Here is a 19,254-nt window from a genome sequence, read left to right as displayed (position 1 = left end):
CAATTATATCAAAGTGGTGCACACGTACGTAATACAATTTGCATGACAAGTACTTTTTCTTTTATTACAGCTTCAACTCTGTTCTCGGCGGTCGAGTTATATGGCAAGCCGCTCCTTCGGGCCGCTGTCATTACTAAGGAGGAATATCATCTTCTATTCTACTTTTTGGAATCTGTATCTGAGGCCAGCGAAGCTCTCACAGAACGCATGAGGAAATATATTGATTCTGGTTTATTGATAAGCGATCTCAAACAAGAAGATGACGATACGAGCCTCTTAGAAAAATCGATAATCGAAGAGGACCCAAAAAGTCAAAACTCAATTCTAACCGAATTGATCCAGGAAGGTGTAATTACACAACATGATGTTGACACATCTTCAGTGATCACGAATTCTGAATTCAACGACTCAAATGCGACTGATAATCGAAAAATCGATGACGACAATCGATCTAGCGTTTCTTCTGTCAGTCTTCGTAAAGTAATTGTCGACATACCGATAGAATGTGAGGAATCATTGGCCGATAATTCTATTGTGGAAACAAGCGATAATGTGACCACTGTCACTATAAGGAGCGGTAGAGAATGTTGCGCTGATCATAGGATATCAGCCGAAGTTAGTGAAAATGTGTGGGCAAACGTTCGGTGGGATTTCCTCAACCCAACAGATTTTGGCTATGATCAGATACCGAGCGTTAAGAGGAGTCGTTCTGAATCAGCCATTACTCCAATATGTCAGAGGAAAAATGAAGACTTATATGAAAGGCTTCACGATCATGACGTTGAGGCTGAATCATGTGGCAGTATAACACCTTATGAATCAATAGAAGATTTGTATGATTGTATTAAAAATGCCCAATATAGTAGTGCTGCAGCTGAGGAGTCCTCGCCGTCGACTGAAAGTCAGTCGGAGCCTCAATATCCGGATTATTTCGAAAAGGCGAGCACAACCCGACAAAGTTCAGCGAGCAGCGAAAAAAGCGGAGCCTCATCCGCGTTTCCGTTTTCGAAATGCGGTTCGAGCGATACGGACGCGTTTACATCGTGTGAGTCGACTAGTGGAATAAGTACTTTTGCTACGAAAAGCATTCCGGAGTCGCTCAAGTGTCGCGAGTTACCTCCTCCGCCGGCGGACGGAGTGTGCAGTGAGAGCGCTATCCTCCTCAAGCAATTATTCACCGGCGAGCTGATGGACGCCTACGGGGAATTCCTGGCGGCGTACCCCTACGCTCGAGCTCTGCTGCGGCGCAAGATTCGTCGCGACGAGCACTTCGCAGCCCTAGCTGACATCCGACGAGGCGCTGCCAAGTATACGATTAGCGACTACCTCGAATTACCGGTAAGTACATGCAGCTATCAACGGTACCGTACATACATTAGAATTAATGCCTGCACGTATTGTATATAGTGACATGATGTTACGAAAGTGGTAAGCTTAATGTTGCTTCATTGCACTTGACCTTACGAAGAGTTCGTATCGGAGCGTGGAGTGTAATGAACGTGTCAAATGTGGTCATTACATTTAATCGGCGAAGAAAACGAGAACAATGCATCCGAGAGCGAGGCTTGAGGTAGATTGATTTAGATCGAGAGTAGGTTTAATCCGGGCGACAATGATCCGTGCGACATGCGCTCGCGCCGGCCATTCAATGCTAATGGAGCGGAAGAGTGCGCACGTGTAGCTCTCTCTCGTGATCATTACAGACATTGTTTCCCTGAACACTTGATGCCACAACGGTTTCAGTTTCAAACCACCGACACGGCCACTACAAAAAGCACGCCTAGATTAAGCTCTGACAGACTTATGTTATCATTTTCCTATAAAGGTAGAACAGAAAAGCAAAATACTTCGTACCTAAGTTGTTAAGCTTATCCTTTTGTAGACATACGTATGTGTAAAATGTATTCGTGATTCTGATTCTATCGACGCGACTCGCACATTCAATGATAGTTACAAAACGTACAAACTTAGGGTTGGCGCTACAGTCTTTTAAAATCTTTCTTCTTTTATAACTTTTATCGATAGTTTTCACTTTTTAGATCCACACAGGTTTCTAGACTTATCTGATTTCGGAGATCATAGATTTCGATTATCATTATTCTTATGAAAATAATGAATTTATTGGCAACCCTAGAAATCGTGATGTTAGGAATTGCCCCGCGCTGCGATTGTGAAGATATGACTTGGTACTAATACTTACTTATACCCATCGGCTGAGTCCGCACTAGCGTAGTGTGCTAGGATATTGATAAAAGCTTTGAGCTCTAAAATGCGTTCCTACGATTCAGCGAGGTTTTCAAAAGCAGATTTGACTTTTGATTTCTTTACATCCTTCCAATATTTAGATCTCCTTATCTTAGAACTATGTAATAACATATGTAATAGGTTAACCTTTGGTTTGTAACATTCTGATCAAGGCTCTGATAAGTTAATCAGCTGTCAAATCTAATGTTAACTGTTGTGATTGCTGAAACGAAAAACATTAGCCAATCGAGCACTTGTCAGACATATCAGTCAGGTCTCAATTGAATGTCTTTCTGAACATTATTTAATTATTGCCCCATAATGTATGCATGCTGTACCTATACCTACACCGCTGTCATATTTTGAGTTAGTCATTTTAGGAAAAAAAAAGACGTGTGGCACTCGGGGACTGCCGCGGTAAAGCTATTGCATAGCACTTTGTATTAACTTATGCAATTATAATTATTTATTTATTTTATTTATGCAGTATTTCTTTTTCTTTGATATTTATTAAAGTTACACTTTTCGAGCGTGGTGACCGATAAACAAAAAAAAAAGCAACGCCGCCGCCAACCCGCCGATGTTGCTCATACAACTGGCACACTTCGTGAAGATACGCCCCGAACTGTTTGTCAGCGGCTCCAAGCATAGGAGTACTCTGGATAGAATGTTCAGTAGGTTGCAGGTAAGCTCTTTAGTTGTTATGAGCGCCTAGTACATTTTTGTGGGCGGATCCAATCATAGAACGCTAGTTAGAATGTTTAGCAAGTTACAGGTAAGCTCTTACTTGTTATGGTCGCCTAGTACTTTGTGTAGAACATTTTGATGAAAATGGAGTCGGAGTGGGGAGCGTGAGGTTTTTTCGTTACGGAATTTCTGGATTTGGTCCCCGCGCTCTAGGCCTGCGATAGAAGCTATGCAATAGCTTAAAAACCGAGTATTTTTGCGCTGCCTATCAATCCTTGCATCCTAGCCAATTGCGACGTATAGTTTACACTTAGTTACGTGAATTTGTTACGACTGCAATTAGCAATTAGAAAATCTTACATTAAGTCATGCACGACAAATAGAGTTCCCAGGAATGCAGACGACTAATGAGTTCGACGGTAGCCAACAAATCAGAGCATGATGAGAATTCATTAGGACTTAGCAGATATGTTAGAAATAACAAGAAGATTCACATCAGAAGTTGCAAAGATCCTGATTGTTATTTACGTACCTGCTGAATACATAATACATGTACAATCTTAGGGCATCTAATAAATAGCAAGCGGAGGTATTATGTACACTGTAAGAAACGTCATATCCCTACATAAGGTAGATAGTTTACACGCGGCGTGCGCGCACCGTGTCGAGAGCACACCGACGGAATCATGAGAAAAATCTTATTTATTGAACGTTTCAAATCACCTGCATGAATACTAATAGCGGTCTCTGGTGTTGGATGCAGTTTTAAAATAGTAGGCGCTTTTAAAAGTGGTCGAACGAGGTTTTACGTCGAAATGCAGCGCATACGCAGATTGACTCTAAGCTTAACTTATAGGTCGTTTTTATCGGTAATGCCGATGTTGTGCCGTGATCATGTAGGGTTCTGAAATTGCTTGCTTCGTGTGTTGAGTACCTACTTTCTACTAATTTCAAAACTCAAACACAACACTATTTGATTAGTTTATTGTGAAAATTACAAGTCACGCGAAATATTTTTCATAGTTCATAATAGGCACTAAATTGTTAAATTGGAAATATTTATAGGTCCTCGTTATATGTATCACGCGAAGTATTGATCTCCATTAAAACTGATTGTAGCATGAATGCAGACCAACCTTACCCGCCCACGCGCAGCTATACAAATGACTGCACTTGACCGTCTCGAAGGAACAAACTTAATCCTATAGAATTTGATACTCCGCAACAGAAGAAGCGAGAAATATTTCCTTCATAAATATGTTGTTTTGCTGAAGTTATGCGAGTTTCCTTATTCGCATCATATGCATGGTAATGTAAATATTGTTAATTTTATACACGCAGGATTGTCTAACGATAAATATCATTGGTATGATGCTGAGAATGCGGCAGGATGAGCACTTTACGATAATGAGCAGCATACACACCTTCCTCTCTCGTTTTAATGGTAGATTACAAATATAATAGCGCATGTTTATTTCAAATTGCAATCCGTTGACTATGAAATTCTTAAACCTTGGAATCCAAAAAATCCGACTGATTAATCAGGTGAATGCGGTTAATTCCAGAAAAGATTTTAAAGCAAGACTAAGGTGCAAGGATTATTGAAAAATCTATTAATTCCCGAAAGAGTTACTTTAAGGTAACTATCAATGTAGTGTTTACTACTATGTTTTAAGTTTCAACGAATTTGACTCTTCTTAGAATTAAACGTCGTGCGAGTTGTTCTTCGCAAAAACTCGTAAAGCAACATAAAAATAAACATACAGCTTTTGAAAAATTCCCATCTAATTCTAAGCGCGTGAAGATACGTGTAATAGCAGTTGAGGCTACAATCACAGGATTGGTATCTGAAGTGTGAACAGATCGCGAGGCGACGCGACGCTCGCGCACGGAATGCTAAGCGACGCTGCGTGTGAGCACAAAATCTAGATAGACATTAGATACTGTTATAGGGCCACAGCTTATTGTGAGCGGTAGCGAGGTGTGGGATCTTCATCTATCTACAGATATTCCCATTGTTAAATTGCACATAGCATTGTCTTGCGCTATTCATAAACAACGTTTTGCTCGCCAGTTGCATTATTTGCAATGATATCTAGATGTTTATGAGGTAACTTTGTGCGTTCTAAGGATGTTAGTTGTGTACGAGAAATACCTATTGTCTTTGTTCCTATTCTGAGCTGTTTTACATTTTCAAAGATTTTTTTGAGTGACAATGTACTTTAGGTGATCCTTTTCAACAGGTTCTTGTTTTTTCAATTACTAAAATTACACATTTTGCTATTTTTTTGTGATTATTAAGCAGGTTTGATATAAAACTTTTCAGCCTTACGAAAACCGTGAATGTCGATGAAACTGGCCATTCAGTTTCGCCTCAAGCATTTGTGTTCTATTCTCGTCGCTGCGGGCTTTTATTACATCCTAATGATCTCGTAAAACGGTCTAAACATCAAAATCTTTTCATTATTTAACAGACAATAAACAGTATAAAGGCCGAGTCAATATCATCTGGCTTGTTCACAAGCAACTGCCAGATAATACTGGCACCTCCGAATGTTTGACCAGTATAATACCATTTGTTCTTTGAAACTGCTCAGAAATAACATATTGTAACCTCTACTGTGGAATGATTGTGGAAAACGAAGCTTAGATTTCTGCAGTTGTTGATTCATTTATACACTTTCATTGATTATATGATTGAACAAGAAAAAAATACCATTATTGACCAACAAATCCATATTAAACGATACAGAATAAACTCTTCCTCTACCATTGCTAACAACTCCATACAAGTAACAACACTTAATAACTTCGTTCTCCAAGGCACCAATCTATTATGTATCCGTCAAAAAGACAAATCGGTTTGCCTACTGGGCAGCGGTGGCCGACACACCCGCGTCCATCGCGAGGCCATCTCCTCACATTCTTGAGGCTCCAACATCTACATGCCATCTGAGATCGCGCTGATTACCTTAGAACTTGCAAACTGGTCGTATTCAGGACATTAGGATACGATCTTGAGTCTACATCGGTTTTAAATACGCTTCAATGACATTCTAACGTTGTGCCTGTATTTAGAGATGCTATCTCCCTATTATTGCAGCTATCAACAATGTATTCAGCTAATAGATAGCGGGTAATATATTTCTATCTCTGACATAAATGTTATAACATAGAATTGGATGTAATAAATTTTGATAGTGCTTTGTATCTGTTTTGTAGGTACGTAGAATTGTCTCAAGGTTGTGTTTGTGTAAAACGCCTACTTAGCATTTTGCAAAAATATGCGAAGACAGCAGCTGGTATTTTTCTGAAACGATTACACTAATTTGTCATATTTTCGGTCTCAGAAAATGTCGTCATTCTATTTAATGTGTTTAACAAAATGCTACAATGAGTTTGTTTTGGCAAGTCCATTTTTCTGTGACGCCATTCTTTGGCAAGGCCTAGGAATTAGTCATTTCATCTATTAATTACCTGCAACTGTTTACTACAATAATTAAACGAAATCTATCTCTGTCATTTTAAGCAGCTGAAATTGAAATGACTTTCGCAAAGTAGGCGCATTGCTTTATTCCTGTTGCAATAAAAATAAGACTTTGAACGGTAAATATTCAAGATCAGGAAGGTCATTTCGTTCTACTTCTTAATATTTAGCCTTTAAAAATAAATATTAGATAAAAGTCTATATTTAAAATAGAAAATTCATTAGTTACACATTTTATTGGTCAATAAAAGCTCAAGGAAAACTACGACATTAAATACTTATGTAGAATCTAGAGATTTACTTTTGAAATTCTTTTGTACGTCCGGAGCGGACGTTCCATACATACTGAAAGATCAAAATAAACTGTTATGCAAGCCTTTTAACACTTAACACGAAGGCATAGAGTTCAATATCGAATGAAGTAAATCCAGAGAAAATAAGTTCCACCGATGAGCAGAGAATAGCAATGATCAGCAACCATTGGATTTGAGACAAATAACTTTATTTTGGGAAAAGTCAACAGACAGTGAATCGTATATTACAATGAAGAAAGTTCATCTGAATATTTTCTCTTGATTGTGGTTTTATGGGTTCCGTTTGACTGGAAGAGTTAATAGCGATGGCCGATAAACAACGACATGAAGACTGTTCACTACCACATTGTTGCTTCACTAGTCATACATTATCTAAGGTACAAGAAAAAATCTTGGCACACCACAACAAAAAACATAAATATATTTATTAGTATCCAAGATACCGAAATAGGAATTAGCTACGTATCAACAAATTGGGTTTTATGAAATTTAAATTCAACAGTCAGTGTCTTGCAAAAGTTTCGTTGCCTTATGTGGCCGCATTTGCGATGTGAAGTGCGAGGCCTAAAAACAAGTTGATCTTCTAAACTTGATATAGGAAGACAGTAGTTACACAATTAGACGAATTAACTACAAGTTACCTCTTTCAACATATTCCAATTTTGTAATACTCTACAAGTTTTATCGAAGATATACATTAAGCTTATTATCCAAATGTTAAATGCAGAGCTTCGATAGTTGTTCACATTGAAGACTCATCTTGAATACTGTGACTTATGAGTTGCATAATAACTACTGGATAGCTAAACAGGTTAGCGATATTCAAATCACGTTGATTGTTAAGTCCATTACGAAATCAGTAACAATGAGAGTAAGTGTAGCACTTCATTTAAAATGTAAAGATTAGCAGTCAATTAAATTCGTTCTACTGCCACTATTTTCTAACGTCATAATGCGTTTAACGCGTCCTATTTTTAGTACCCATATAATTCTAATCTGCGAGGTTCCTTTTGTTGCTTACCTTGTAGATAACTAAGGTTAATTATTATTCCGGACAGTAAGATATGGCTCCAAGGTTTTGCTCAACTTGACAGACAGCAGTTCTCAACGCGAAACCTTGGTAGGTTGATGACTTCATAATTGGGTCCCTAAAATGTCTCTTCCCTTGTTGTGCAGATTAAAATTATTTTTCTTCTAAGCTTGTCTGGAATGTGGAAGATCTTCTTACAAGAAAACCAATAATTTTAAAAAAGCATTTTTATATTTGGGAGTTACTTAAATTACCAAACATAAAATACTTCAACCTGTAGTCACCGACATCAACGTATCTTTACTCAAAGAATCCCGTTTTTTTTTCAATTGTACTCCCTAAGAATTACAAGGAACTTTAAAAAACTATTAAAATAAAACCTTTTCTGTTTAGAGATTTATTTTTATCTACTTTATCTTTTGCATTCGTCAGACTGGCTTCGGAGAGTGGTATCATAAAAAGCTTCGTTCCAACCTAGCGCAATAAAATGCGTACTGTCAAAGGCGCCAATTCTTGTTGTTCCAAATCCTATTTATGTGGTTTATCTAAGGGACTCTTCATCACAGACAGACGCACCATGATTGCCTATTGTAAACCTTATTTGAGTGCGAATAAGGTTCTAAATTTGCACAAAGCTGCAAATCTGCATTTGAAAAGTGTCTCGTAGAATTCAATTTGAATTTTTATTGTGACACGAAAAAGCCATAAACCTGCCAGGCAGGAATCCTTTAGCTGACACTGAATAGCAACTTTATGTTTTATAGTGTTTGGCTTTATATGAATAAGATCATAGGGTGACGTATGTTTCACGATAAAACATGCCTGGTATGTTTTGACAAAATCTTCTAGGCTAACCCCTAACCTAATCCTACTCATTTACTCAACTTTACTTATTTAATTTAGTTGATCAACTGGAAGACGAAATAGCAAGATATCTTCTAAACTAACCAGAAGTGGTCATAAGATTTCATTTAACGAAGAATTGATTTATTTTATTCGGTCATTAAAATTCTGCCTTCGAAGTTATAGAGAAGCTTGCTTATTGCCTCATCACCCATGCAAGCGACGAAGGTTTGATATCAATAAAATAAACTCTATAAATTAAGATTAAAATTGGAATGCCATTTAGCGTGTATAAAATACTCTATACCATAAACTAACATTTAGTGGAGGTGTCAAAAGGTGTTAATTAAAATTCATAAGTATACATACGAATATTTTCAGGCTTAATTTTAATAGAATTTATTACGAAACTATGGGCGTTCGATGAAAATACATAAAAGTAATTTAAACCTTTGCCTTTTAAGAGGAGAGAGGCAAAGTGGCTCTAACCAACTTGGTTCAGAATTATGGATATACGCAATATAAAATACAACATACGGAATATAAAATACACTTTTAGGGACGACATACTCACCAATTGGTCACAGTAATAAAACGTGTTTTGACTGTACAGTAGATTTTTAGCAAAGGATCGGCACTGCACGAATACAAACGAACAATGCCGGAGTACCGGTATATCGGTGTCTTCATCACAAGGAAAGGTTTCACAATCAGGCTACATGTGAACCGACCCTAAAAGGTAAATAAAAGAAGTAAACATTAACGGTAAAAGAGATAATTAACGTAAAACACAACCCGATGGTTTATTACATAATTGATGTTGTCAGCGGTCGGATGCTTAATTCGTTAATGGAGCCAGTTCCTCTATCCTCGGCCCTGGTAATGGCGAAACATCTAACGGTACCGCAGTACCAACACATTTGTTGATTGATGAACTTTTGGTTGGTGACGCGGTATATTTACGACTGATGCCTTACGCCTCAGTGCCAACTCATCGTATGTCATGTCACGACTTAAAAGCATCTTGGAAGAAAACACTCTATTTCTGGATAAGACAGCTATGGTATGCGTTATTGAAATCAATATGCAAAGATATTGATAGATCGGCGAGACAAACAATCTGAGTGCGCATAAATGTATATTTTATAAGAATGGTTCTAAAAAAAGTATTGCGAATTGAATTGGAAATCTAGAAACAGCTCATGCTGAGAGCAATGAGACAGGCAGCAATTATAAAAACGATTTTATGTCACATCTGTATCGTGGTGGTAAGAAATTCATAAAGTATCAATTGGCTGTATATTAGCAGTGGTGCGTGTGCGACTACCGACAGCCGCCCCTCCCAGTTCTGCTTTCTACACGCGCGATTTCACTGACGGCGCCCGCGCCGCCACCGCCGCCGACGTTCCCAACTGCTTTTTGTACTAACACACGCAATTTTTCACAAATACTTACAGTTTTCACACCTACATGATATTACGCATTCGTAAGATGTTTTGGTCTTCACAATTACATTACACATTAGTAAGAAAATTCCTTCTTATACTTTATGGCCCTTTATGTAACAAAAACCTCTTCTTCAGTTATAAATTCTTTAGCAGAAATTCCGAAACAATGAACAGCATTTTATCTCAATTCTCTCCCGGCTGTGCCCAGTAGTATCAATGTCTTAGATAAGGCAATAAATTCTGCGGCCCTTACAATAGGATTCTTCGTACATTTGCTGCGCGTGCGGCTGCCTCGCACTATCAAGCTCACCGAGGCTTTCTTTGAGACGCCGTGACTCATATCTGACTCAGTTCTCAGATGATCTGACTAACGCTCAACCATTACTTATTGTATCTTATTGTTTGTTTTCTTAGCGCTTCCATATTAATCTGAATATTATTTTTAGTGGTTTGAATAAATTTTAACATATAACATCAAACTAAGTTTTACCTTGTGTGGAATCATCGAGACTTTTGGAAAAAACATAAAAGGCATTTCAAATATACGCAGATCATAAAGACCTAATACGTCATAAAAAATACAGAAAAACAAAAGTTTTTTCTATCTATAAACGTTTCTCTAAGCCTAGAGGTCTTGAAACAGGTTCAGCGCCAATGAGTCATGCCTTATAAAATGTTGCTTCTACTTTACAGACTGAACTGAATTCTACCAAATGGACACGACACAAAACAAGAAAAAATAATATATTAAAATGTAGCTTTGACCTTTGTGCCGGTTTTCGTCGGTGAGATGTTATTTACTACGAGTTACGTTATTCAAGTAAACTACACAGCGGAAACGCACATATTCCGGTCGTGTTATGTCCAACATCCGTTCTATTGTGCTCATTCAATTCTATCGCCGAGGTAAATGCACGCGAGCCTCAACTAAATGCGGCTCTTTTGATTCCTGTACCAGCGGCTGAAACAACGTATATAATTTCATTATCATCTATGCAAAAACTATTTAAATCTGAAACTTGCCACACATGTTCACTGAGAAAGATTTATGAAGTGTTGGAGAAAAAGATATCGTAGAAAAAAAACTTGCCTTCAAACAACCACATGTTTTTGTGCATACAGCGGGTTCTTCAAAGTAAATCAAACAATTTGAATACACACCGAATGAAGGACGACCGACACACGTGCCCACAAACATTTTTGGGCTCTGTTTGTACAAAATTGAGGTCTTAATGATCTTTGTTTTTTGTTGATCTATGGCCTGCCCTTAAATGTTGTACCGAATTTACCTCGTTGTCGTTCCGAAGCAAATTTATGTAGTGATACTTTGTTGGAGGCCATTTTTTGACCAGTACTCGTAGCGTAGGCGGTTGATGCGTCAATGACCCGCAAAACTTGCGAATCCGCATTCAGCAGGTAGCACAACGGCTTAGGTTTGATTCAAAAAAGCGATTTACTTATTGTTTGGCAAAATTCTATCGAATTTTGAGACACTGGCTTGAGTCACCCGGTCACAATAGCCTTAGTCCTTACTTTTGCTAGTTACTTAGCTGTTTGCCTTGTTTGGTAAGACACTTTTGGAATGCCGTTCGTAGTGGCGTTGCTTGTCTCGGAGGAATGAAGCCCTAATTAAATTTTTACTAACTGGGTTATAATCCGAGCAATTCTTCTTCAAGGCTTGTCATTTACAACTAGTTCCGTGACCTCGCTCACGCATTCCCGCGCCTGCACCTAACTGTACTTTCCCGTTGACTTAATGCCGACTTTGGACAGAACCTGATCTTAGGCAAGTGTACATTATAGCGCTGAGATGGCGATCGGCTGTTGCAATTTAATTATATTTTGTGTATGCGAAGCGAAGCAGGCGTTGCGTAGATCTCAACGGACCAGCCGAAGCCGTAGCCTCTGGGCCCGCGTGCCGCGCATTCCAGCCGAGGCCCGAGTGCCGCCGAGGCCGGCCGAAGCGGCCCGAGCGTGCGCTGCCCGCGGCCGACTTCACACCGGAGTATGCGCGAGCGCGGCGAGAACGTCTCGTCTGTCTGCACAAGCTATCTGTCAACAAACTTCTCCGTCGAAAATAGCTGGCAGCTCAACTTTCGAGTGATCCTTTCCAATATTGACTGGTTTATTGTGTTGTGTGAGATCTCATCAGAGAACTCGTATTATAAGTTCGGCATTGACTTTGTGGAGGAACCGTGTTATTTTTTCTTTTGGATCGCGTGCAACGCTCGCCGTGAGCTGGAAGCCGCGGACGTGTGTGAGTGACTGTTCCGTCTACCTACATGGAAAGTAGCCCTTGATGAAGTGCTTCGATCCCATCCACCGGATTTTGTGATGTCTTATGATTTACGGTAAATAAATATCTTATGTGACAGTGTTATTTGTGTTCATCTGGCGGGCGACGATTCCATGGCCTCGATACTACGGCATTAGTATTCCGTTAACTTACGATTGTTTTTTGATTCATCTTCTTCGATTATGTTTTTATAAATACTTGGAACGATGACAATTGAGTAGTATATTGTTTGGTGTCTGAGTATGCGAGCACAGCAGCATCAGTGATGCGGGCACGGGACATTAAGTAGTGCTAATGCGGATGTTGAAATAGCTTTGAAGAAAATATCACAACTTATAATAGTTGCATACATCATTCTTATAACGCATTGTATAATCGTGACGATAATATAGCAGGTAATTAATATACGTGACATAATTTTGTCATTGCCAAATCTGAATTTGATAGCCGTCTGTAGAATTGAGGTGTTCTTCTAAAGCTAATGTTTCTTTAATAATATCTAATTTCATTTTAGTCAAAGCTTTAGTTACCTCTTCCCGTAAACTAAAATGTACGCTCGGTAGATTTTTCATCATCGATGATTTGATTATTTTAGCCATTTTCCTTTACTCACTACAATCAAATCAATTTCTGGGACTAACTATCATTCATATTGTCCGTTAGATCTCACTCCCTAAATATAATTCCAATAACGTCATCGGCAACAGGGCCTTAATATTATTAGTAATCTCCTTCAGACAGGTTTAAGCGCGCCAATCATCAGAATAAAAACGTTCTCAACGGAAATATTCAACAACGAGAAGACTCAGTCATGTCTAAAACCGGTAATAATATAAAGGTAAAAGGTTGCTAAGTATTAACAATATCTTTTAAATAATCTTCAATGTGAGCATCTAAGCATCACGTTCTAGAACCACCTGTGCGCTTGTTCCATTCGGAATCACGAAACCTTTTTATTGTTTCTACCTATATTTTTTTTGTTTCTGAATTCATTTCAAGATCCTATCCTAAAGTCAGTATGTTCCATTAAAAGTTTTTTGAGATTTCCCACAAGTGTAGGTAAAGCTTATTTCATATTACGTAGGTAATCAGTTTATCAAAAATATGATCAATACAATAATCTATTCATTTAAACTCAATGTTGTGCTTTAACGGTTGCATTGTACTCCTTTGTTGTGATACGAGTATCATTTCTTAATTGATTTGACAATTATAAATCTGAATCTCAATTGTTCATAATGGTATTCATATTATTCATTGAAATCCATTAAGAAGAAATGTAATCTTTACTTTCTCATTAATTTGTTGTCTCTATTAAACATATTTATGGTTAGATTCGGAAGCAACTCTCTAATTAATCAATTTGCTTAATGGGGCTAGTGTTTATTGCTCATTATAGCTATTATAAGTTTATTATTATAACTTGCAATATAAGCGGCATGGTCCATTGTTTTGTTTAAACTATTATTAACAGACAGCTAAACTTCAAACATAAAACTTGTTATTATATCAACCTGACTGTTGACACTTCGGAACATGTTTCTACTTGTAATTTCAATGCTGGTTAAGTTAATGCGTCTCTTGCGTTGGTTGCCTCTTTCTTGACTATAATTTGGATTTCCTCTCGTGCACTCACATGGGCATCATCATCTGCATCGTCGTTAGTGTTAATAGCTTCTTGTTGGTAACCAGTTGTTGCCTGATTTCTATCCCTAGCGTAAACATCCGCGTCGGCCTACAGGGCTTGTTTGGCGACTAACGCTTTCTATTCCCGGACAAACCGCCGGATCCGGAAGAATTCTGATTATAACCTCGTTACTGCCACAACACATGACTCTCCGTTTCAATTCTATACCTTTTGTATTATAACCATCTATTCAAATTTTGTCGCTGCAAATGTCATCATTAAAATGTACTTAGTGTGTCTATCTTTGCATACGTAATAGGTATTCAGAATTTGTTGCGTGCAAGTATTCTTGCTATGCTTTCGATATTCACAATTTTACTTTTGTAAGAGGTGTCGTGTTTCGTTGTATTTGCATAATTTGTGTCATTATTCTATGATTTGTTAAGTTTAATGTATCACATTTTTTCTATTTCATTTTTTATGCAACCGGAATACTTTCCAAAGCCCTTTACAGGCTTCGCAGTTATCCCAAGGGGTAAATTCATATCAGTATGAATGGATATAGGTCGTGGTACCTGGTCTAGCAAATAGGGTTAGTGAAGTAGGGCTTCACAACTGCACGTGAGTGGATGCCTTGGCTACCGAGACTGGCCATGTTTACTCACGCGTGAACACTGTCACCCATTGCTAGATTAAATAGGATTTCTTGTTCTACAACATCACATACAAAATCAGATTAAGGTTGTTCTGGCCTTAAATAAGATTTCCGATACGTGTTTGTCGAGTTTTTAATAACACATCAAAATCAAGGAAATATTCAAGGAAGTTGCTATGTTAGATTATAATGCAACATTGACATAAATTAAATCATAAACACCACATATGAACATACATAACTATACATAGCAACACATAAATAGGCTGTATGTAATGAATAAGGCACGACGTTACATCAAAGCAGTCATTTGAATACAATCAACCAATTAAAATCACATCATAATGAATTTGTAAGCTGTTTGACTTTGCGAAACTTTCTCTACTCAAGCCTTTTGACAATAAAGTGAGTACTTAACAAAGCTGAAGGGCAGTTAAGTAACGTTAAAACTTATATAAAAAGCCTCGGTATTTATAAAACAAATAGTTCCTTTCAAATAATGAGACCAACGCAGTTTTTGCTATTTGATGTTCGGTGCCACTGAATAAGATTGATCTTTTGATAGTTTATTTGTCATTGACTCAGTGATTTCTCTAATTAAACCAGAGGTCAGTCTAGTTAATTGCGCTGCCAAATGCATATTATGAACTACGTCATTATTATTGACATAAAACAGGTTTCGTAGATACGAGGTCATTTCGATATTTTTTTGAAAATTCTAACAGCTTTCTGGTGACTTTCTGGGTTACTCTTTTTGCGGATCACCAGATTAACACATATTTTTTTTTATTAATTTCAGTTATATGAACGTTCGGAGTAAAGATTACCGATAGTTAGTTTGCTGGTTGAAGCAATTGTTAAAATTACGTTATTTTCATTTTGTCTGATTCACGCTTTAAATCGTTAGTAATGAGCGAACACCTTCACCGGCAAGTCATCGTTTTGACGCCTCTTTTGATGCCACTTTTTATGGAAGAGCACTCAGAAGTAATCGATCGTTTTAGAAGGAAGATTCCACGTTTTTACTTGGTGACAGAGTAAAACAGTTTTTATCAACTTCGATGTATTACGGTAAATTATATACCTACATTAGTAATGTTTTTAAACTTTCACTTCCCAGTCTACTATTGGGGGTTACCCATGTTTATTTTAAGATTTAAGAAAATAAAAACACCGTTTAAAAATTTGAAAAACACGCTTGCTTACGCTTGTAAGTGGGCGGTGTTAATGATGCAAGATAAGATATAAATTGGCCTCAGTAATTATCAAATTTCACGCGTCTCTCGCTATTTATCGGAGAATAAATATTGTTAGCCTGATTTTATCGTTTGCGACATACGCTTGTTTCATAACTAACTGCGCTCATGTACGTGGTACCCAGTGAGTGTGAATAGGCACAACTATACATGGAATGTGTAAAGATATCGAAATTAACCAAGAAAAAGGTCACAAGCACATTGTTTATAGTGTTTTTGTGACTCCGTACGGATAAACATCTCATGACAAACTTTGACTGCATTAGAACGTAGTTAAAAGCGGATAGAAAGAATTTTTATTGCTCTCCGAAAGGGGTCATAAAATTTTATTATTTTAGAAAGAATGACAAGATAATTAACGGCCATCTGGTTATAAATACGGGAGACATTTGTTCGAAATATGTTTTATAACGTTAAGCAGGATCAATAGAACAAAGTGGACATAAAGTAACAAAGGATTAGTAAATCCGAGATTAACGCTAGACATTTGTGTAAAGTTCTCGTATAATGGAATGCTGTGCCCTTAAACGGAGTTCTCCTTAACAATCTAATCTAATGAGCACGTAACAAAGTTCGTTTGACCTACAGAAGATGTTGTCCTCCCGTTACAAATAGACAAGCTTGGAAAACAAGTGACCTAGAGAAAGCAAGTCAGCTTGTAACGAGGAGCATAATTTAGCTATTGATGCATAATAACTCCTTGACCCAATGCCTAATCAGGCTAAACGGGGGTCGCTAGTACTGGTCTTGGATTTATAATTAGAAGTTAATAGAACCAAGGAAATTATTCACAGCGCTTAAGCTGTGGTAAAGTTAATATGAAATCTAGCTGCTGGAAATGATTAGACATTAAAAAGATGAAGAGACGATGCCTATGTATTTGATTGAATGTGATTTAAGCATCAAACTTAGTAGAAGATGGCATCAATCTTATAAATTGTATTACACATACTTAGATTCAGCTTAAGGCAACAATACTATTGCGTGTAGAACATTAATAATTTGTATATTGGCTCGATGGGAAAGCAAAGAAATTAACTACAGACTGTGGATGGGCGTATCAGAGCCAGCGACCGGGTTATAGCGCTCCCATCGACGTGGCAACAGTTAGAAACATTTAAATAACTCTGTCACGCTGCGGCTAATGTATACGAGTACCAAGTAACGGGCCCGCGCCCTTCATAACATCTTGAGTCTATGGTGCGGTAACTCGACCACACTCCCATCACCGTTTGACACTCCGTAAATGAACAAACTGTTTACATAACTCAAGTGGCCCCAAAAAATAAATATTCCCTTTAGGAGACAAGAAACCACAAACAACTTTCTGACGAATGCTAATGCGTAGAACAAGTACGGAAAATGGTACAACTATAAAATAAATCAAAGCATACTTTGCTGTGGCAGCTTAAAACGTCGCATACTTATTAACAAAATTGGTCATAATCCTAAATCTGTAACATTACTGGGAAATTCACGGAACTTGATGTAGGTGTTAATATCTTTAGGTTTAAAGAATTAAATTAATTTTGAATATTTTAATATAAAGTAAGCTCAAACAATCTTGAGGGTTTTGGCTTTCACTCACGTCTCGTCATTAGAGTGAACGACTCCGTGTTCCGCGGTTACTCGTTTACTTTTAAGTGGCACAAATTTGCTAAAAAATAAAATAAAAAGGTAAACTAGTAGCAGTAAGCCGTGTTAAAAAAGAAGTTTATCCATTTTTACTTAATGCCTACGCGTTTAAATAAAAATGTAAGGTTATAAAAATTGTTATACGTAATTAAATAGCAGACACGGTGTTCCTACAATTAAAGTAATTTTTCAACATGGATGGTAAGCAATAGTGGCGTCGTGCGGGGTCAACGAGACGGGCAGCGTGGTGGGCTGAGCGTGACGTCTGCCACCCGATAGCCCATCTCACGAACGACCCACTTCCTACTCAAGGTCACCGCCTGACCCCCTAAACTTTGTAACGTTTCCTCAACCTACACCTGAAATTGGAGCACGGTTATATAACCTCCACTGAAACATGTCGGCGGCCAATGAACTCACCCCTATAAGGCATTTGGTCGGGGCCATTCTTCGACCGTCAAAATACTGACAAGGCTTGACATGATGTTAAGAAATAAAAAACCCACGGAATGGGAAGACATTTATTATTCTGAATGCGTCATCGATCATGCACAGATCAAGAGGGCCCAATTTGGGATACAAGAGTTTTTATTTGTTACTGGATTGCGTTGCGCTCAATATAGAATTTTATAAAATGGAAATTATGTATGTAATTTTAAATAATTTGTTCCTTCTGCTTTAAAACGAGGAAAAAAAGGGTCCGTTTCGGATAATTACTATTTAGGTGGGTGCACGTATGAACATGGTCGTGCGCTGGCTACGCGACAGATTTGTAGATAGGGCGCCAATCAGAGCGTGTGCGCGCGGTATCACGGGCTTTCTGATACACAACACAACACACTTTCTAATCTACGCCTTTGTCACTGCGCTCGACTATTGGCTAACTTGTCTTTATGCCAGACTTTCGCCAATTGTTTTCACGGTACATTAGATTTCTTCACGGTTTTCTTGGCTATGAATTCCAATATATTACTTTATGCAACAATTGCATCATGCCAATAGCATCATCAATAGTTTTTGGCAAGCATCATGTATGCATATCAAGATGAAAACGACACTTATTTTGTACAACCTGATAGTTTACGTCCAACATAAACTGTGGTTAACCAACCCAGTGTTCAGATCAAATTGCCAGCTTACTAGGAGTTAGTTTCCAAAGACGAATTCGATACGAGGTATCCTCGGTTCCATCAATCCGTGAAATAGGAGAGCGGATTGACAAGAAGCTTAGCCGCAGTGGCTCTCTTGATAAGGTGACGTGTATGCGTGTATTTTAGAAGTGCGCGGGGATGTGGTGATGTGCGCGGGAGGGTGGGTGTGCAGGACCGGTCCGCGTACCGGTTTGCGTCGACGTCGCCGACTTAGGACTAACCGTTTTATTAGCTGAGCCATGCTCCACAAACGATAGCTACCGAGTACCGACCGCGGCTAGCAGCCCTCAAGCGCCGCGACCCAGCACCGTGTTCAGGCAGCTACAATTCGAGCAAGATGTATAATGATCTTGAAACGTAGACTTACCTAACACACATAGTACCAGGTGGCCTACTTCGTTGCCTTGTATAGGCAGCGCATTCACAATCGTCATAAAAAGAAGTAAACAATCGTCTTGACACAGGTGTAAAAGTGAAAATACAAGCATATTTCGTTTACGACTTGGTTGACTGAAGTCACGCGTGTTTTCGCAATTGCTTGTTCATAAGTCACAAGACTCTAAGCCCTTCTTAGAATACTG

At 38.2% G+C, this 19,254-nt stretch overlaps 1 protein-coding gene across 1 annotated transcript in view; it reads left to right on the top strand.

Moving 5' to 3' along the window:
• Positions 1 to 19,254, top strand: part of LOC124638760 — a 120,168-nt gene that overhangs the window by 47,348 nt on the left and 53,566 nt on the right. Inside the window, exon 3 of the mRNA XM_047175840.1 lies at positions 71 to 1,338. Coding sequence (XP_047031796.1) covers positions 71 to 1,338 — 1,268 coding nt within the window. The remainder of the gene's footprint in view (positions 1 to 70; positions 1,339 to 19,254) is intronic.

This window comes from Helicoverpa zea, chromosome 18, assembly GCF_022581195.2.
Source record: "Helicoverpa zea isolate HzStark_Cry1AcR chromosome 18, ilHelZeax1.1, whole genome shotgun sequence".
Classification (NCBI taxonomy): Eukaryota; Metazoa; Arthropoda; class Insecta; order Lepidoptera; family Noctuidae; genus Helicoverpa; species Helicoverpa zea.
The sequence above is the reverse complement of the archived record's forward strand: the minus strand, read 5'-3'. Positions and strand labels throughout refer to the sequence as shown.